The 20,425-nt window shown below is 58.8% G+C and overlaps 1 protein-coding gene across 1 annotated transcript in view; it reads right to left on the bottom strand.

The window, feature by feature from the left end:
• The window catches only part of ITPR3 (inositol 1,4,5-trisphosphate receptor type 3), a 66,355-nt gene that overhangs the window by 9,629 nt on the left and 36,301 nt on the right, over positions 1-20,425 (bottom strand). Inside the window, exons 17-47 of the mRNA XM_024766296.1 lie at positions 20,071-20,075; positions 19,854-19,978; positions 19,279-19,461; positions 18,145-18,396; positions 17,913-18,057; positions 17,261-17,402; positions 16,394-16,593; positions 14,311-14,440; positions 13,730-13,787; positions 12,118-12,283; positions 10,969-11,133; positions 10,818-10,892; positions 10,306-10,431; positions 9,408-9,530; positions 9,125-9,325; positions 7,797-8,048; positions 7,607-7,732; positions 7,371-7,496; positions 5,468-5,588; positions 4,714-4,904; positions 4,023-4,171; positions 3,763-3,871; positions 3,543-3,633; positions 3,266-3,435; positions 1,899-2,073; positions 1,533-1,733; positions 1,284-1,465; positions 1,028-1,138; positions 455-550; positions 232-333; positions 56-142 (exon numbers count right to left, since the gene is read on the bottom strand). Coding sequence (XP_024622064.1) covers positions 56-142; positions 232-333; positions 455-550; positions 1,028-1,138; positions 1,284-1,465; positions 1,533-1,733; positions 1,899-2,073; positions 3,266-3,435; positions 3,543-3,633; positions 3,763-3,871; positions 4,023-4,171; positions 4,714-4,904; positions 5,468-5,588; positions 7,371-7,496; positions 7,607-7,732; positions 7,797-8,048; positions 9,125-9,325; positions 9,408-9,530; positions 10,306-10,431; positions 10,818-10,892; positions 10,969-11,133; positions 12,118-12,283; positions 13,730-13,787; positions 14,311-14,440; positions 16,394-16,593; positions 17,261-17,402; positions 17,913-18,057; positions 18,145-18,396; positions 19,279-19,461; positions 19,854-19,978; positions 20,071-20,075 — 4,385 coding nt within the window. The remainder of the gene's footprint in view (positions 1-55; positions 143-231; positions 334-454; positions 551-1,027; positions 1,139-1,283; positions 1,466-1,532; positions 1,734-1,898; positions 2,074-3,265; positions 3,436-3,542; positions 3,634-3,762; positions 3,872-4,022; positions 4,172-4,713; positions 4,905-5,467; positions 5,589-7,370; positions 7,497-7,606; positions 7,733-7,796; positions 8,049-9,124; positions 9,326-9,407; positions 9,531-10,305; positions 10,432-10,817; positions 10,893-10,968; positions 11,134-12,117; positions 12,284-13,729; positions 13,788-14,310; positions 14,441-16,393; positions 16,594-17,260; positions 17,403-17,912; positions 18,058-18,144; positions 18,397-19,278; positions 19,462-19,853; positions 19,979-20,070; positions 20,076-20,425) is intronic.

Genomic DNA, 20,425 nt, shown 5'->3' with positions numbered 1-20,425 from the left:
CCGCCCCTAGGTCTAAGCCCCGCCCCACACCCAGCCCTATCCTCTGGGCCCCCACCATGGAAGAGATGCCCTCGGCCTCCTCCTCTTGGATGCGCTTCACGGGCTTCAGCAGGTGCTGCAGCTGCTTGTTGTGCCTGGAGAGCTGAGTGAGATGGCAGCGCAGAGTCACTGGGTCGTGGTTGCCGGTGGGAGCGTGGCCGCTAGGGCGGGGCCGTGGGGTGGGGCCGGTACCTGCAGCGCCAGGATGTAGATGTTGTGGCCCACTTCCCGAGGGCTCACGTCCGAGTTCTCACGCTCCTCCTCCTGCAGGTAGGCCTTCTTGATGACGTCCACCTGCCGGGCAGGGGCTGCTGAATGCCCTCTTCCTGGGGCGTGGGGCGGGCTGGGCTCTGATCCCCAGCCCCGCACACCCCACCTGGTCCGCCTCCCCACCCGACCGCCAGCCCAGCCTCACCAGCTCCTGGGGCCGCAGGCTGATGAGGATGCGCTCGGCGTTTTCACTGTCGTGACGGCTCTCCATCAGAGCCAGGAGCAGCTTGGAGGCGTTGTCCTGGGGGAGAGGAGGGAGGGACAGGCCACAGTCTGAGGGCCCCCACCACCCCCTCCACTGACTACTCCGTAACAGCCTCTCTTGGCCCGTAAGTCCCGTGGCCTTCTTGTTCCCCACTTACCCCCAGGGCTTGCTGTGAGAAGGATGCTGCGTATCTAGTCCACCCACAGGCCACCTTCCCCCACCCTGTGCACCCCCCAGACAGCAGACACGGACACAGGAGGCCCTCGGATAAACCCAGAACATGTCTGCTTCTAGAGCAAGTGTACATCCAACACGTTTGCTCACACATGCATTTGTGTGTACAAACATGCACACATCACACACCTGCACGTCACCCATGCTTGCACACGTGATGCCCACACCGCGCGCGCACACACACACACACTGCTAACATCACACACACCAGCATGTACACTCAACACACGCATCACATGCACACCCACGCATGCTCACATGGGCTGCCAAGGGCCCCACCTTGAGTTGCAGCACCAGGTCCATACGGTACTTGCACAGGGGACTGATGTCATTGAGAATCAGCGCGGTGATGATGTCTATGCCATTGGACTCGTGCGTCACGATGCAGGTCTGGCGGGAGGCAGGGGTGGCGGGTGACACGGGGCCTGGGCCCCCTCAGAATCGTGGCAGCTCCAGGGGCCTCGGTCTGTCCCCTGCCCGGCCTGCTCCATCCTCCCCCATGTCCACGCTGCCAGGCACCGCTCCGACGGCTCACCTGGTTCTCGTGGCAGGGGCCCTGGCAATACTCGGTGAGGGTCTCCAGGGTCTGGATGACGAGGCCCACGTTGTCCTCGTTGATGTAGAGCCCCAGCAGCCCCAGACCGCCCGTGGTGCTGCCGCACATGATGTCCAAGAACTGCAGAGTCTCGCACACCAGGTTGTAGTTGGTCTTGTGGTGGGGCAGGCCCGGGGAGGCGGGGCAGGTGTCGGGAGGCAGGGCCGGGAACAGGGAGGCGGGGTCAGGTGGGGCAGGGCCTCACCTGCAGGTCCCGGTTGTGGTTCTCACACAGCAGCTGCAGAAAGCGCAGGATGGGCTGCATGATGAGCACGGACGTGCCCATCTCGTTGCTCTGCACGCGCTCGCCCACCTCATGCCCCTGGCGCAGGCTGGGGCCCAGCGAATAGCGGGATGAGGAGCTGGGCATCCAGAAGGAGGCCACGCGGCCTGCAGGGTGAGGCCTGGTTAGGCTGGGGCTGCGGGGAGCCACCAGACCCTCACCCTCACCCTCCGTTCCCACCCTCAGTCCCCAGCCTGCCCACCTTGCCTTGTGCCCACGTCCTCATCCCTGGGGCCCGTGACCCCACTCACCCTGCACCCTCTGAGCCTGACCTTTGGCGGTAGGGTCTGCTGGCTCCCGGTCCTCGCGCGGCTGGCTGCCCAGGTCGCTCATGTTGACGGCCACTGTGGACTTGGTCTCCTGCTGGGCTCGCTTCATGCGGTCGTGCAGCACCTTGAAGAAGCGCTCTGACTTCTTGTCGCTCGTCATCAGGTTGTAGAAGGATTTCTGCAGGTGGACAGTGAGACAGGGGGCAGCCTCAGCACCAGGCCTGGCTCTAAGCAGCCCTCGGCGAGACCCGGGGGGCTCCATCCTGTGCTGCAGGGACAAGGCGGCGGAGACAGAGACGCCCCTGTGCCCTGCGCCTAAGGCTGGGGTGGGCGGCAGTCAGGACCAGCAGAGGTGGAGGAGGAAGGGCCGGTGATGCTGGAGGCCTGCACTAGCTTCCTACCCACCTGCATCTGCCCTTGACCTTCCGTCAGTTCCCCACACAGCAGCTAGAGGGGTCTCTCTGAAGTCTAAGTCACGTCCCTCCCCTGCTCAAAACCCTGAATCTTCCCCAGGGGCAGGCCTGGGCCCACAGTGCCCACGAGGCCACACGTGATGGCCTGCCACCTCCCTGACCCCAGCTCCTCCCATTCACCCCTCCTCCACCCCCTCCAGCCACATCAGCCACTTCCCCTTCACGGCCTTCTGCTGCCGGCTCTGCCCCACTTCACGTGCTCACTTCCGGGTCCTCATTCAAACGGTCCCCTCTCAGGGGTCTTCCCCATCACTCCTTCTGAGATACCCCTGGCCCAGAACTCCTGAAGCCCCCTGTCTGAATTATCACCAGCCAGCATGCTCTCCGTATTACACAGGGATTGCAGTTAGGGACTGTTGTCCCCACTAGGATACGAGTACCAAGAGAACATGGGTTTTTGTCTCTTTCCTTCACTGCTGAATCCTTAGCACCTAGAACACTGCCAGGCACATAGAAGGCACTCACTAAATGCAGACTTACGGGAAGAATGAATGAGTGAGTAAATAAATGAATGGAGATAAAATAATCAGAGAGGACTTTTGGAGATAGTAGGCCTTTACTTGGACACCAAAGGCTGAGGATGTGGAAGAGGAGGGAAGGAGACCTGAGCAGAGGCTGAGAGGCAAGAATGGTGGACTAATAGGGGGCGGGATGGTGGGCGACAGGCCCAGACCTGGCTGGAGCAGGGCGGGGGTGTGGGATAGAAAAGGGCCACGTGACATGGGGGCAGATACGGGACGCAGAGCCTCCCACGAGTAGCCGGACTTGCACTGGCCACCGGCATCCAGCCCTGCAGCCCCACCCCCATGGCCTGGGGACTGGCACGCTGTCCCCCTCCTGAGCAGGGGGCATCAACCAAGGAGGTGAGCCCCCCCGCAGCCCCGCCCCCCTCCACACCTGGATCTCGGTGTTGCCACCGTCCAGCAGGCGGATGGCCAGGCCAATGCTCTCCTGGAAGATCTTCTCGTTCTTGGTGCTGGTGATGAGGTCACACACCAGCTTGGTGGCCCCCTCCTTGTCCAGCCGGCACTGGGTGGCTGCGATCGCTGACCAGTCTTGGTCCAGGCCTGGAGTGGGCAAACTCGCTTAAGGGGGAGCAGGTGGACGGAGGGGAAGGAAGGGCCCAGAGCGAATGGGCCTCCCGGAGGCGTAGCAGGGGAGACGCGGTACTGACCGGTGCCCATGGGGTCTGGAAGGTCCCCCCGCGAGCTGGACTTCCGGTTCTGGAGGTAGTTTTGCAGCAGCATTTTGCGCAGCTGGTTGCCCTGCAGGGAAGGGAGCGAGGCCTACGGTGGCCCATTTCACCCTCCACCCCCCAGCCCAGCGGTCCTGGTCCTGAGGCCCTGGACCCCGTGGCCAAGCCCGCCCGGCATCCAGCCGACCTGGGCACTCACCCGGTCCCCATACTTGGCCTTCTTAAGCAGCATTTGCTGCAACGTCCTCAGCACCTTGACACACAGCTTCTCCTCCGACTCCATGAGGTCCTTGGTGTGCTGGATCAGCCTGGCCGGCGGGGAAGAGGGCAAACTTGGGGCGGACCCATCCCCCCTCCAGCTGCTGTTCCTGACCACGGCCCTCTGCCCCCATGGGCTTTCCCCATCCTGGGCCGCTGTGCCCCTGCCACCCCCATGCCCCGGCCCTGCATCCCACTCACTTGGACAGGAAGCCTCCACTCTCACAGCGCTGGTGGGCCTCACTGCCCTCCAGGAAGAGCAACTCGGGCCAGTGCAGGACGTCCACCAGCACGGACAGCTCGGCCTGCACTAGGGGCTTCAGCCGCTCCTCCAGGGCCGTGATGATGTCCTGGGGTGGGTGGCGTGGGGAGGGCAGGGTCACCGCTGGGCGAGATGCAGGCCACCCAGGCCCAAGGGATGACCAGGGCGTGACTGCCATTCCCCCCAGCCCAACGCCAAAGCGCCCCACGGATTGGCCTGTGCCCGTCTGAGGGGCCCTGGGCCCACGGAGCCACCCAGGACAGAGCATGATGTCTGTCTGCTCAGAGCCCCTGGGCATACCCTGGCTTTCCTCCCATCCCCTTCTCTAGCTCTGTGTGACCTTGGGCAAACCCTTTGCCCCCTCTGGGCCTCGATTTTCTGCCACATGGGGATAGTAACTCACCACACCCCCTCTAGAGGCCAGTGAGACAGTGGACAGAGTGTGTTCTCTAAACACAAAGGTGCTGTTGGGAGCGAAGGGCATACCGGGCCCCTTCACGAGCACCAGCCCTGGAATGGTGCCCCTCAGTCCCCTGCCCCTAGCAGCCCCCAGGAGTGGACGAGCTGACCAGCCGCTTCCCGGGGAGCGTGGGCAGCACAGGGAGGGACACTCCCCAGCCCCATGCCCACCTGCAGCTTCTCGATGATGTTCTTGTAGTCCCACTGGTTGGGGGTGGGTGTGACGCGGGGGAAGGCCCGCGGGGCCGTCTTGTAGTTGGAGACGTTCCGCTGGGCGGCAACTGCAGAGCTGGCACCACTGCTGAGCAGCGAGCTGATGTGGGCATCCAGGTCCATGGGCAGCGAGATAGCCCGGCCCTTGGCTGAGGGGAGAGGGGACGGGGCGCTGGTGGGGGGTGAGGGCTCAGCCAGAGGGGCCAGGCTCAGGGTCTGTTGCACTGGGGGACAGGGCCTGGGGTGCAGGGGCCCCCACCCTGGCCCCCACTTGAACTGAGGTGCCCTCTTCCCTTTTTAGGGTAAAAAGAGGGAATTTTTGCTTCTTCGTTTCCAGCCTGGCTCCACTCTGACCCCTCACCCCTCCACTCTCCCCGCCTCCCCTCTCCCCTTCCCTAACTCTCCCTAACAATCTACAGCCTCCCTCCTGCCTGAGACCATTTGTAAGCCCAAGAAACTCTGCTCGGGGGATGTCACCCAGCACTCTCCTCCAGGGAACTGCCTCAGAGGAGAAAACAGCCTTTCTCAAGTGCCAAGACGCCAGTTAAGACACCAGGAAGGACTTACTGAGCACCACCTAGGAGCAGCTGACGGGCGAGCTTCGGGATAAGGTGTTTACTTTGAGGGTGGGCATCCCGAGGGAGGAGAGAGAAGGGGAAGGGAGGAGAGAGAAGGGGAGGGGAGGGGCTGGCCAGTGCCCCGGCACACTCACCCACCATGGCGAGGGTCCGGATGCAGGCCTCCACGGAACCCTTGTGCTGCTGCTGCAGCCACGGACACTCGAGCAGCCGTGTGGTGGACTGCAGCAGCTGCACCACGATCGTCTGGTGTGTCTGCAAGAGGCAACGTGCCTGCTGGCGCAGCCCAGCCCACACTCCACCCTGGGCGGCCCCAGGCTGGTGACCAGAGCCTACTGAGTCTGGGCGTGGGTGGAGGGATAAGGCCTCCAATAGCTACCATGGGCTTTTGTGCCAGTTGGAAAAAGGCACCTCCTTTCCTCGCAGCAGTGCACAACCTGCGCAACTACACATGGCAGCCCTGTGAGAACTCCCCAAGGTCCAGGCCTGGGGCTTATAACCCTATTGCTGACCCTTTTCTTCCTTTAAAAAAATTTCAGATAAATTAATATTGTGGAAAGGGGATATATTTACATGGTTCAAAAACCAAAAGGTTATAAGAAAGAATACTTCAAGAAGTCTTGGGGGCTTCCCTGGTGGCGCAGTGGTTGAGAGTCCGCCTGCTGATGCAGGGGACATGGGTTTGTGTCCTGGTACGGGAAGATCCCACATGCCGCGGAGCAGCTGGGCCCGTGAGCCATGGCCGCTGAGCCTGCGCGTCCGGAGCCTGCGCTCCGCCACGGGAGAGGCCACAACAAGTGAGAGGCCCGCACCGCAAAAAAAAATAATAATAATAAAGAAGTCTTGGGACTTCCCTGGTGGTCCAGTGGTAAAGAATCTGCCTTACAATGCAGGGGACGCAAGTTCGATCCACGGTCAGGGAACTAAGATCCCATGTGCTTCAGGGCAACTAAGCCCGCGCGCCACAACTACTGAGCTCATGTGCCTCAACTAGAGAGACTGCGTGCCACAAACTACAGGGCCCACGTGCTCTGGAACCTGCGCGCCACAACTAGAGAGAAGCCCACGCGCCACCACGAAAAATCCTACACGCCTCAAAGAAGATCCCAAGTGCCGCAACTAAGACCCAACACAGCCCAAAAATAAATAAATAATAAATAAATAAAGTCTTTAAAAAAAAAGGAAGTCTTGACCCCGTCGCCCCCATTCTCCCACGCTCTACCCTGTGGCTAATGAGAGGTGGGGAAAGCCGATACACATCACCAGAGTCCCAAAGGGGTCCCAGGGCCCAAACTCATATGTGTCAAAACAAGCCCATCCTGGCTGGGAGGGCGGGACCCAGTGTTTTTTCGCTCAGAAGCACTATCCCCGCTCCACCCTCAGTCCCTCTACCTATAGGCAGCCCTTTGATTGGTTTCTTGTGTGTCCTTCCAGTGTTTCCTTATGAATTAGGTGGTGTAGCAGGGTCCTTCCTCAAGGGAACCTGGGTCTCTTCCTTTCAAGGGGCTCTGGGCTGTGACCTGGCTCGAGTCTGGGAATTTGGGGATTGAGGGGCTGTGACTCTCAGGGATTCAAGTCCAACACCCGTTCACAGCCTAGAGCTCTTCTGCCTCTACGGATAAGAAAGGCTTTAAGGAGACTGTCTACCTCTTTCAGTTCTAGGGACACCACGACCAACTAGCCATCCACTAGATGGCTCTGCCATCCACTGCAGTGATCGTCACACGTTGTCTTCAGTGCATAAGGGCTGCCAGGTGTCCCCGGCTACCCTGGGACCCATCGTACCAAGTGAATTTAGGAATTCCTGTTCTGTGGTAATTGCCCCTGTAATTCCCAACCCACGGAAACTGTGAGATAATAAACGTTTGTGGTTTTAAACTGCTATATTTGGGGATAATTTGCTACACAGCATTGATAACTAATACGCGTTTATATTCTTCTGCTGTATCTTTATAAGCTACAAGCAAATATGAATATATATATTCTGACTCCCACCCCCCGCTGCCCACACAGAAGCCGCCAGCAGCTGGAGCTCACCTGCAGGGAGGTGCTGTTCTCAGAGAACGGGGAGCTGAAGAAGGCGTTGATGGTGTCCAGCACGACGGTCAGCACATACTTCTCCAGGGTGGGGTCAGACAGGCGCTTCTCACGCTTACTGCAGACCTGGGGTAGGAGAGACTGATGCCTGGGGGCCCCTCCACCCCCACCCCCTGGAAGACCGCTGGCCCCCCGCCATGGTCTGCCTGCCAGTCCACACCCCGACAGGCACGGACCCGAGCCATGTCCAGGGTGAAGTTCTCAAAGAGTGTCCAGATGTGGTTGCTGGTATAGATCTCCTTCATCTCCACCTCCGTGTCCACGTAGCAGTGGTTCACAAAGTTCACGTAGGCCATTTTCACCTGGGCAGGCAGGGTCGCACCCTCCCCCAGCCCCCCGGGATCCCCATGTGCACACAGGCCCCACCTCGGTGATGCAGTCCTCATGTGTCACCACAGACACTACATCCTCCAGGGGCAGCAGGGACGTGCACTTGATCTCGGTGTAGACGTTCTTGCCCTCGGCGCAGGCGGCCAGCAGGTCCACCAGGGAAATGTGGTACATGAGGGGGCTGTGGTCCTCCACGCCGTCCCGGGCAGTCTTCATCATGTCTAGCAGGTGGGCCAGCGAGGCCTTGTCGTTGTAGAACACGACCACATCGTCACCTGCGTTGGTCAGCTGTGGGTGGGAAGGGGGCACATCAGACCCCCTCAGTCCAGCAGGCTCGGGGCCCCAGCCCTCTCCTGTGCTTCCCAGGGAGAGACTGGGACTCTGGGACTCTGATTCCAGCCCTCACCCGACACTCAGGAAAACCCTCCCGTGCTTGAGTTTCTGGGGTTCCCTGACCCTTGGGACATCCCTGCCCGCTGCCCGATGTCTCAGGCCCTCTGCTGTTAGCTAGGACACCGAACCCCAGACTCAGGAAGTCCTCCCTCCTCTAAGGAAAGAAATCCCACTTGGGCTTGTCTCAGAGGCGCCTCCTCCAGGAAGTCCTTTGTAATCCCACCCTCTCCCGGCTCACCCTCTCTCTCCCCTGTGCTCCCATAGCTGTAATTTAAACCCTCGAGGAGCATACACTGCATCCCTCTGGTGTCGGCGATTAGGTTAGTCACGGTAATACAATAATAGCAATTAATAACTGACACTGCACAGCACTTCCAGACACGACGTCTCATTGATAAGTCCCCTCATCTCACTTGAGTGTTTGATCCTTTCTCTCCCTGCTCCTCCCCACTCTGAGATGCTCCAGAGCAGAGAGCATGTCTGTTCCAGATTTAGATTCAGCCCTTCACCCCTTGTTTACTGAGTACCTACTGTGTGCCAGACCCTGGGGCCCTAGCAATGAGCACAAAAGCTGTGATCCCTGTCCCCCCGGCACACTGCCCTCGGAGCTTTCATTTGACTGATTTTCCCCAGGGATACATGGTCCTTGGTACATAGCAGGTGCCTCATGATTTGTAAATAAACGACAATAAATGATAAACGACAATAAATGATAAATGAAGGAATGTGTTCTCTCAGGCCCGTTATCTGAGTTCTACAAGGCGCCTAATTTCTCCTGGGCCTTGCTTGAGTCCTGTTAGGCCGCAGCCCAAGTTCTGCTAGACCAGCCTCTGTGTCCTCAGTTCTCCCCCAAGTCCCCTCCACAGCCCAGCACCCCAAGGCCTCTCTATGACCCACTGTCTGACTCCTCCAAGTCTGGGTCCTGCCTGCCCGCTGCCCGAATTCCCCGAGCACCCCTCGGCCGCCCTCACCTCGGTCATGATCATGTCCTGGCACTTCTTGACGTACTTGCCCTCGGCCTTGATGACGGTGTGCAGGAAGTCCAGGTACTGCACGTGGCGCCCGTGGGTGGCCAGCAGGTGCACGAAGTGCTGCAACACGGGCTCGCCGATCTCAGAGCACAGCTGGTAGTTGTTCAGGAAGATGTGCTGCATGGTCTCCGCCTCCAGCAGCTGCAGGGGGGCAGGACGTCCGTCAGAGGGGGGGATCGCGCACCCCAGCCCTGCCCCGGAGCCCCGGGCCCCGCGCCCTCACCCCTGGCGTGAGGAAGAGGCGCAGGTGCTTGTGCAGCAGGGCCTGGTTGCCGGTGTTCCCAGCGCAGAACTTCTGCAGGAACTGGTGCGTGTAGCGCAGGATCTCCATCATCTTGGCATCGCCCTGGACGCAGACAGGAGGGGAGAGGGTGCTGGGGCCACCACAGGGTGAAGGCCAGCCCGCAGACGGGTGTGGGGGTGGGTCAGGGCTCAGGATTGGGACCCCAAGGTGGCCAGGTTCAAGGTGGGTCAGGATATGGAAACGTGTGAGGGACTGAGGGTCAGAGGCTGAGATGAGGCCGGAGTCGGGGAGCAAGGCTAACGGGTCAAGATCAGGTGAACACTGAGGGGGTGTCAGGGTCAAGAGTGGGGTGAAGCTGGAGAAAGATCAAGATCAAGATCAGTCAAGGGGAGGGGTCCGTGGTGGAGATGAGGCCATGTCTGCAGTTACGGGCCAGGATGGGCTTGGGGACAGTCAGGGTAAGGGGTCAGGGTGAGGCTAGGGTACAGAATCCAAGCCATGGGCCAAGGAGAGACTGGAGTCAGGTTAGGGTTAACATAGGTCAGGGTAAGGAAGTTGAGGGTCAAAGGTTAAAATGATGCTGAGAGTATGAGGATTAGACCAGAGAGGGAAACAGAAGCTGGGGTCAGAGTCAAGAATCAGGGTGAGACTGGAGTCAATTCAAGGTCAAAGTGGATCAGGATGAGGGGTGGAAGGTCAAAGGTCAAGATGACACTAAGATTGGATTCAGGGGTCAAGGTATGTGGGGCAGGCCAAGGTAAAAGGTCAGGGTGAGGCCGGGTTAGGTCAGCATCAGGGGTTAGTGTGTGGTTTGGGTTGGGTCAGGGTTCAGGGTGAAGCTGCCCTGGGGAGACAGAGGTCAGAAGTCGGGTGTCACCTTGTCATAGGGGATCTGCAGCAGGTCCAGCATGACCTTGTGGGCATCCATGTTCTTGAGCAGCCGCTGCTGTTTCTTCCTCATCTGCTCCCCGACGCCACACATCTTGTTCAGCCGCTCCAGGATCTGGGGGAGGGGAGGGTGAGCCCAGGGCCCCCTCCCACTTCCTCAAGCTTCCCCTCTGCCCGACCCACCCCTCAGCCGGCCACAGCCAAGCCCCAGCTCACACCGGGGACAGGAAGAGGGAAGGAGGCCACGGCCGCTGAATCAGATCCCTGCAGCAAGGCAGGAAAGAACTAAAAGCCCAATTCCACCCATCAAAGCTAACACAACAACATGACTGTGAAATGGAACTTCATTAAGTTCCTTCGGCTTTAAAATAATTCCATCTGGACCTTGGCAGAGTTGTTTTCAACACTCAAGGAAAGCTGGAGGATATCTTCCAAGGTGGCGGGGAGCGGAGGTGGAAGAGGCCGGCCCGCAGACCCACGCCCAAGGACCCGGCCACTCACGCCCTTGACGATCTGGTAGTTCTCGCTGCTCTTCTCCCCAGGTGGGTGCAGAAAGCCCTCCTCGTCTGCGGGCCGCTGGGGGCACAGGGAGCGGTGTCAGCCAGGCCCAGCCCTCGCGGGGGCCCTGCCCCGACTCCCGCACCCCGCACACCTCCTTCTTGTCTTTGGCGGCGCCTGCCTCCACCTCCTCGCCCTTGCCGCTGCCCTTCTTGTCCACCCACAGCTCCGACTTCTCCACCATGGTCCGCAGCCGGTCCAGCTCCGACTTGATCACCTTATAGTTCTCCACGTCCTGGGCTGAGATCAGCAGCTGCACCTGAAGGTCAAGGACAGGCGTGCCTGGTGAGAGAGCACCCCCAGGTCCATTGCCTCATAGAGACTCCCGGCACTGCACTGTCCCGGCCTCTCTGCTCCCGGCATCTCCACTCTACAACTGCTCCTCTCCACCGAGCCAGATCCTACTCGGAATTTATGACTCTGTTCTAAGTCCACTGCTTCCAGGAAGCCTTCCCTGATGGCCACAGACTTCCCTGCACCCCCAGTCACGAGCTGCGTCATCATCTGGCTTCAGTTATTCACTGACTCGTGTCACGTGCTGCTGTGGCCTGTCAGTTGTTCACGCAAAACCTGAACAGGGCGGGCCAAGGCATACTGACATCACTGAATGCTGGGAACTGAACCCTGACTCCTATCCCACCTTACCCGCTCTGGGTCAGTGGGTAAGGGAAGAAAGCTAAAGCCCCCTGGGCCTCAATTTCTCCCACCTGTAAAACAGGAATGAGAGTAAAAATCACGCTGTCGGGGCTGCTTGGAGAATTACATGAATGCAAGCCCAGTGCTCAGTGCCTGGTACACGGCGCTCGCTCATTAAATACCACTCCCCTCTCACAGGGAGCGGTCGAGACCACACGACATCACAGTGACAAAGCCGGTCCCCTTGGTGAAGGCTGAGTGCGCACTAGGCATGATTCAAAGCACTTATTAGCTAAGGTGCACGTGATAGAGTGTACAATCTGTAAAGTGCTGTCCACCTCATAAGACATGACAGGCCTGGAGCCAGGCTAAGAGGAGACTGAGGTGGCCAAGACGTAGCTCCCCCTTTAAGGGGCTCGGCAAGGCCAAACACCCCAGGGAGGCATCTCGAGCTGCCCTGGGGCTGTAAAGCTGCTCCGTCCTGGCATCCCCGCCTAGCGTCCAGTCTGCAGCCCACCTGCTCGGTGCCTGCTGGCTCCCGAGAAGTCCCCCTCAGGCCTTCCTCCCGCTCCCCAAGGGCCGGGCGCTCTGGCAGGGGAGCCAGCACCTGCTCGAAGGTGTGCATGGCCTCCTGACGCTGGCTGAAGTGCTTGAAGAGCAGCTGCAGGGCCCCCGAGACCAGGGGCGCGTAGTCGTGCATGGTGAGGTGGATGAGAACACGCAGGAACATGCGGCCACCCTCGTCGTCCACCTCCAGCATGCTGCTCGTCCTCCTGCGCGTGGGCCGGGGGGCGGGAAGGAGGGTGATGGGGGGCACGGCCGGCGCCTTCCTGGGGCCCAGGGGACAAGCAGGCTCCCTGCCACCCATTAGGTAGCCGTGGTGCCCCATGTCACGCTGGTTAAAAATAGTGATGTTTCCTCCTCACTCTGCAAACAGCTGTCACCCTGAGCTCCCTAGGGATCCCTGTGTCCCCTGAGGTCCCACACAGCAGCTGAGGCAGGGACTCTTCACAGGGGACCCAAAGACACCCCCAAGGGATTCATGGCTAGAGGCTGGGGCTGTGAACAGAGGTGGGGGGAGACCTCCATCTTTCTTTTCACCAACCTCTCACCAAAACGTAACATTTCCTTCAGTGAGAAAAAATTAGCGGTACCTGTGACTTTGTCACCAATAAAAAAATCACAGATGTTTTCCCATCACCTAAGTGTTGCTATAGAAATTGCAAAAATATCATTTACAGTCATCAAGACTTCAAAGTAATGGTACTAATTACACCCCAGGCACGGATTGTTATTTAATGTGCTAATAGAGAGGCACACATATATAACTGTCACTTCAAATTTGTTTTCTCCAGTATTTTGATAACTGCATCTCAATGCCATTGGTTTCCTTTGTAATTTTGTGCGCACTATTTTATGAATTTAAAAACGCCATTCTGGGAATCCCCTGGTAGTCCAGTGGTTAGGACTCAGCACTTTCACTGCCGTGGGCCCGGATTCAATCCCTGGTCGGAAAATTAGGATCCCGCACGGCGCAGTCAAAATTAAAAAAAAATTTTTTAAAAAGGGCTTCCCTGGTGGCGCAGTGGTTGAGAGTCCACCTGCCGATGCAGGGGACACAGGTTCGTGCCCCGGTCTGGGAAGATCCCACATGCCGCGGAGCGGCTGGGCCCGTGAGCCATGGCCGCTGAACCTGCGCGTCCGGAGCCCGTGCTCCGCAACGGGAGAGGCCGCAACAGTGAGAGGCCCGCATACAGCAAAAATAAATAAATAAATAAAAAATAAAAACGCCATTCTGAGAAAGGAGCCAAAGCCTTCACCAGACACCAAAGGCATGGCACAGAAATAGTTACGAGCCCCCAGCTCCTGGGGTGACCCTCCCCACCCTGCTCCAGCCCTCTGAAGAACAGGCTGCCCTCCCTGCTGTGGGACACAGGGACATCCCTCCAGCCACCTGGCCCAAGTCCTGACACACAAAGGCACAACTGCCCTGAGGGGAGGCAGGGGGATGACCAGGATGACAGTGGGGCCCAAGTGGTCCCGATATCACTGGGCCTGGGCAGGCAAGGGAGGGTCAGAGTGCAAAGCCGGGGCACCCCCACCCCACAGCCTGGTAAGGGTCTGCAGGAGGATTAACCGAGGGGGGAGGGGTCTCAAGCCTGTGTCGGCATCACCCACCCAACCCCATCCACAACCCCCAGCCTCAACCCTGGCCTCACCCCACTCCAAACATGGCCTCCGCCTGCTCCCCGATGCGGTCCAGGTTCATGTTGGCGGCTGTGGGGAGCAAGAGGGCACAGATGAAGGCAAGTGGCTGGTCCATGTCCAGGAAAGATGGGGAGCACTGGGGAGAGGGGGCAGGGAGACGCCCAAACCACCCCCTTCCCCACACTGGCTGGTTGGCAGCCCCTCTGCCTGACTCTTCTGGCAGCAGAGGTGGAACCAACCAGGGCAGGGACCAGATCAGCCACCCTGCCCTGCCGGGGCGAGCAGAGCTCTGGGCTGGGGGTGCTGGTCCGGCTCAGCCTCTGACCAACTGTGGCCTTGGGCAAGTCCCTGCCCCGCTGTGGGCCTCAGTTTCCCCATTTAGGAAATGGAGGGGATGACCCCTGCCCCGTGCCCTCTCTGGGGCAATTAAATGAGACAATGGAGAGGAAAGGTCCTTGCAGACTGGGAAATGGGGGCAGGGCTGGGGAGCTGGCCCGAAGTGACCCCAGGCCGCAGCCCACTGCTGTGTACCCCTGGGCGAGTCACACAGCCTCAGCGTGAAGTCAGGGTGAAGGGAAGGGTGGGGGCTCACTGGCGGAGTCGAAGGCCGGGGCTGTGCCATCAGCCCCGTTGTCCTGCATGGGAAACACCTCCACAAACTCCTTCTTGAAGACGGACAGCAGGTATGAGATGCGGTAATCCAGGCGGACATTGAGGATGAACTGGAGAAGGAGGAGAGGATGGGGTGAGGACCGGTCTGAGGTCAGGAGGCCAATCTCGCTCTAGGAAGAGTGAGGGGCCACCCCGAATGAGTTCCAGCACTCCGGAGGCTCAGCATTGATGTTCAGGACCCGATGGGACAACACAACCAACAACATCAAGATTCCCCTACCCAGGGAAGGCATGCTGGTGCAGCCACCGTGGAAAACAGAATGGAGGTTCCTCAAAAAACTAAAAATGGAGCTGCCGTATGATCCAGGAATCCCACTCCTGGCATATTATCTGGACAAAAATATAATTCAAAAAGATACCTGTACCCCTATGTTCATAGCCGTACTATTCACAACAGCCAAGACATGGAAACAACTTAAATGGCCACTGACAGAGGAATGGATAATGAAGATGTGGTACATATACACGATGGAATATAAGTCAGCCATTAAAAAGAACGAAATAATGTCATTTGCAGCAACATGGATGGACCTGGAGATTATCATACTAAGTGAAGTAAGTCAGACAGAGAAAGACAAATACCATACAATATTACTTATATGTGGAATCTAATGTACAACACAAATGAACCTACCTATGAAACAGAAGCACACTCACAGACACAGAGAACAGACTTGTGGTTGCCGAGGGAAACGGGGGTGTGCGGGAGGGAAGGATTGGGAGTTTGGGATGAGCAGACATAAACTATTATATACAGGATGGATAAACAACAAGGTCCGACTGTTTAGCACGGGGAACTATATTCAGTACCCTGTGAAAAACCATAATAGAAAAGAATATTTAAGAAGAATGTGGATATATGTATAACTGAATCACTTGCTATACAGCAGAAATCTAACACAATGTTGTAAATCAACTATACTTCAATAAAAATAAATAAATAAATAAATAAAGACTCCTCTTCCCAGGGAGGTCCAGGGCACCCTCTCCCCAGCTCCTGCCTCAGTGATGGTGAATGGTACCTTCTCTCAGAATGAGGCAGAGACACCGCCCCCCCACCCGCGCCGTCACAGCCCACTCAGTCCCTCTTTCCCAGGCTGGACGCTAACAGGGATGGGAAGGCAGCTCCCCAGGTCCAAAGGCCAACTCTTGTCCTCCTATCCTTCTCTGCCAAACAGACCCTGGGGTTCCTGGGAGTAGGCGGGAACCAAGGACTATGGGGGAGCAGGAGAGGCGGGGTGGGGGGTGAGGACACAGGGTTTGCAGACACCCCTGACTGACCTCTATCCTCTGTCATCATGGGAAACAGAGCCTCTGGCCACACCCAGGACTCAGATCTGGAAGCCCCCAGCCCCCAGAATGAGTTAAAAGTCCCCTCTTCTGACTCCCCTAAACAGACCCTGCCCAGACTGGGTCCCCAGGGACATCACTGCATTACCCTTCCCATCCTCTGGTGGAAGCACAGCAAAAGCAAAGGGTCCTTATCCCTTCTCAGGACCCTATAAAGCCCCTTCCCCAAGTGCTGCTGAGGAGTCTCAGACCCAGAAGACACCCAGGAGAAGGATGACTGTGTCCACCCCACCAGGAAACAAGCTCTCAAATCTCTAGCTCTGCTTCAAAACCTGTGTGACTGCAGAAGAGTCCCCTCCCCGCTTTCCCGTCCCTCATCTGTACAATGAGGGGACAGCGCGCACCAGAACCACTAGGAGGGCTTGTTACCGCACAGACAACAGGCCCCACCTCCAGTGTCCCTGATCCATAAGTCCCAGGTGGGGCCCAACAACCTGCATTTCTAAGTTCCCAGGTGAGGCTGATGCTCCTGGTAGGAGGACCACACTTTGAGACCCACTGGGCTACCCACTGGGCTAGACGGCTCATTGTGGAGCCTCCCAGCACTAGATACTATGATCTGAGAGGGGTTCACCTCACCAACCTCCTCATACCTGCCCCCCGTTCTCCTGCCCTCTTCCTAACACCTCCCGCCACGCTCCTGGCCCAGCCACCTGCAAGATTTCCAGAATCTTCAGTTTGGTCTCCATCACCACAATGTTCTCATTCTCCTCAAACTTGCTTCTGTCCAGCGGCTCAGGGGCACCGGCGCCGGCAGGCAGGCTGGGGGCGCCAAAGACAGACTGCTTGCGGTGCAGCACCATGGTGGACATCATGTGCCCCACTCCCTGGATGGACCGCCGCACGTTCTTGCCTGCAGAGCGGCGAGCAGGAGGGGGTCACAGAGGACACACAGCAGGGGCACCTGGTCTGATTCTGTCTCTCTCAGCTGCAGGGCAAAGCCACCCTAAGGAAGGGGCAGGGCTTCCTCCACCCCAGGAAGACTTCCTGGGGGAGGTGAGCTTTCAGCCAAAGCTGGGAAAAGAAGGGAGGGCCAGGGCAAAGGTGAACTGTGTGGGGAGATCAGTGAGAATTCTCAGGTGGGAAATCACGAGAGCTGTTACAGAGCACGGGGGACTCAGGGGACACTGTGTGGAGAGCACTAAAGGCCAGGGGTCAGCCTCCGTGCACCTTTTGTTTGAATGAGTTTATGCCACCAGTGGGTGTCCCTGACGGCTGGGCTGTTTCCTCTTGATAGCAGGGTGTGTCCCCCCATCTGACTAAGAGCTCCCCTGCAGGGCGTCATTATCTCCCTCAAGACCAGGCTATGTAGGAAGGCAACTCGCCCAGACCCCAGGGTCTCCACAGTGCCTAGGCAGGGGGCCTCTCTGGTCCAGCCAAGGCTGGAGGAGACTGGGGCTTAAGACACTAACTGGCAGAAGAGCCAGGAGGCAGGAGGCACAGGAGGGTCGATGGGAAAGGTAAAAGGAGACAGAAACACTAGAGTGGGTAGCGGATGGCCCGGCGGAGCAAAGCCTCACCGCCTGGGTCCTCATAGACTTGCAGCATGGCTGGGGGGCCCTGCACGCAGTCGATGATGCCCAGCAGAGTGCGTGTGAGCCGCAGCAGCTCGCTGAAGCTGTAGAAGCCAAAGTAGATGAGGTTGTGCGCCAGGCTGACCACCTGCGGATAGGGGGTGGGGCCGAGGTGAGTGTGGGTGGGGCCAAAGTGTGGTGGGTGGGGCCTCATGAAGGGCGTGGTCTTGTGGGTGGGGCCAGCCCAGGGAGCATAATGAGGGACAGATTCCTCGGGAAAGGCTCTAGGATGTCAAGGCTGCATGGACACGGAACCAAGAGTCCCAGACAAGGGCAGCCTGACCCCAGAGGGTTACCGAGGAAGAGAGGCCTGCAGAGGAGGCCACTGTGGGGCGGACAGGGCAGAAATGCAAGAAGTGGCGGGTGGCTCCTGCCAGGGGCCCGTGACCCAGCCCTGGGCTCATGTGGTGAGTGGGCGAGGGGGAGGCAGCCCTCTCCGGGGCGTCAGGAGAGAAGCCTCCCTCCCAGCAATCTATGAGGTCTCCCTGCAGTGGCGGGGGCACTGAGGGAAGTGAGGTCGTATATCCCACACCCTACCCTGGGGAGTGACCAAGACCCAGGAGGGGGCAAGCCAGCGTGCTGCTGAGCCCCAGCCCACCTCAAAGGTGAGCTTGTTCTTCTCCTCATTGGCAAAGGGCACAGCCTCGCTGACCACGTTGTTGAGGTAGTCCTCCACGAACTCCATGGTGCTAGCAAACTTGTTCTTCTTGTCATCTCGGGAGGCGTTGAGGTTGGAATCATAGCTGGGGGTGGAGGCGGCGAGGCATGAGGGTCCCCTGAGATCCTCCCCCTCCAGCCGAACCCTGCCCACCCTCCTCCGCCCAGCTCACTCCTTGATGGTGATAGCCGTGGGGATCTCAGTCCAGAGGCGGGCGAACTTGACGGGCGTGACCAGTTCCTGGGGGTCACGGTCAACGTGCACATGCAGCATCAGGTGGCAGAAGGAGGCACGCAGGTCAAAGGGCAGCATCTCGTCCGCCATGCACAGGAAGATGAGGTCAACGCCCAGCTGCTGAGAGATCTCATCGATGGCCAGGTACTGCCGGTCCAGGCACATGCGGGCAAAGAGCTTCAGCTGGTACCTGCGGGGCAGGGAGGACGGTGAGGACGTGGCAGGTGGGCTCGCAAGGGCTGCTGGCACAGGCCTGGGCCTGCTGAGGACTTGAGAAAGTGGCAAAGGGACTTAGGTTAAACCACGCACCAGCCACCGTAACAGGACCCAGTTCTGAGCAAGCCAAGTGGACAGAAACACAGTCTGGGATTGAGTAATAGCAAATCTCCCCTCTTTGCTAAGGAGGAAGGTGCTTCTCGCTCAGCAAGGACAGGTCTTCATGGGAAGAGGGATGGCACAGAGAAAGGTTGGGAGGGGGAAGGGAGGAGAGCTCGGTAAAAGGAACCCTGCTCGGGCAGGGGGTTGAGGGCACGACTGGGAGACAGAGGAGGGGAGGGTGCAAGACCAGGGTGGAAGAGCTACAGAAATGAAGGCTGTAGGAAGCTTTGTTCTGCACCAAGTCATGCCCTCTGCCTCCTCCTCGGAGGCCTGCATTACCTACCCCAGGCTCCATGGCCAGGCAGCCTGGGTTTGGATCGTGGCTCCCTGCTTACAGCTGTGTCACCTTGGGCAAGTTCCTTTACCTCTCTGTGCCTGTCTCCCCAACTTTATAATGCGAGTAATGATAGTCTCTACTTCACAGGGTTGTCGTGACGCTGAAATGAGTGATTGGGTGAGTGTTTTGACCAGTGCCCAGGAGACAGGGAGCCTTTGATGAGTGTTATCTAGTATTCTTATTTTTTAAATACGAATGTATGGAGACAGGTGTGGGTTTGTTTCAGGCCTCATCACTGTGCTGAGCCCTGCCTCGGGCCGCCCAGTCACCCATCACTTAGCCTCCCTGGCGAAGGCAGAGGCAGGAGCCCCCTCGAAGCTGCTGGGGCTCGTCCCGGGGCAGGGCCTGGCGAGGCACCTGTAGTAGCTGAGCACGTTCTCATCGTGGGCGTTGCCGGCCCGTGCCTCCTGGGCCAGCTGCCTGATGCTCTTCTCATGGTGCTCGTTGTTCTTGTCGGTCCACATGAGCCACACTTCCTCCTCTGAGTACTCGATGCTCAGGTACTCAAGGGACTGCGCCATCTCCTTCACGGGCCGAAGCCTGCAGACCAACGGAACCCATCACAGGGAGCGGGGCCCAGAGCCCTCCCCGAGCACCCCCGGCCACACAGACCTCCCCTCCCAGAGCTGGGCTGAGGGCCAGTCAGGCTGCCTCCCCTGTGGGACCCACCTCCAGCTTGCGACCCCGGACAGACCATGAGCTTCTGGAAGGCAGGGGCCTGGGCTCATTCTCCTCTGTGCCCCCATCCCCTCCCCCACACAGTGCCGAGCTCCGAGCTGGCCACACAGCAGGTACTGGGTATCTGCAGAGAGCCTGCAGGTTCTAGCGTGAACCCAGACAGGGCCCCAGCTCTAAGGCAGCGGGGGGTCCGGGCAGGGTGGAGGCCTGAGGGGGATGTGAGCTGCGGGTAGGAGACAGCGCAGCCGGCTCACTCGGTCTGGATGAGAATGTCACTGTTCTTGGGGTCCAGCACACACTTGCAGATGAGCTCCTGGGTGACGGGGATGGCGATGTGGTTGGACACACACAGGTCAGAGAGGTAGTCCAGGAACCTGGAGTGGTGACAGCAGGGGTGGGGTGAGGGACTCAGAGGTGGCCCCCCTGTGGGGACAAAGCCCACCCTCCTCCTTCCCCAGCTGGCAGCACCAGCTCCCTGGCACTTGGAGTTTGCTGCTCCTGCAACCTTCTCAAAGCTTGTAGACAGGGATATGGACTCCCGGCTGCCTGGGGAGGGATGACCCACAGTCATCACCCTGGGGCTAGATGGGAGTCCAGGGGGTCAGAGGAAAGGAGACACAAGGAAGGAGTGATATTCAAAATATTTAACTGGTCCAATGCAGGCACTGGCTTGGCCGCTGGAGAAGGATCTGGGGGCCTCCTGCTCTACCAGGAGTCAACCCCCTTGTTGCTAGGTTGGGCCAAATATGGGAGGGGACATAGGGAGGGGCTGGGGGGGCCAGGGCCTCAGAGAGGTGGCAGTTTGTCAACAAGTGCAGAAGGATTT

Source organism: Neophocaena asiaeorientalis, unplaced genomic scaffold, assembly GCF_003031525.2.
Source record: "Neophocaena asiaeorientalis asiaeorientalis breed wild unplaced genomic scaffold, Neophocaena_asiaeorientalis_V1.1 scaffold46, whole genome shotgun sequence".
NCBI lineage: Eukaryota > Metazoa > Chordata > Mammalia > Artiodactyla > Phocoenidae > Neophocaena > Neophocaena asiaeorientalis.
Note: the sequence above shows the minus strand (reverse complement) of the source record. Positions and strands in the feature narration are given on the sequence as shown.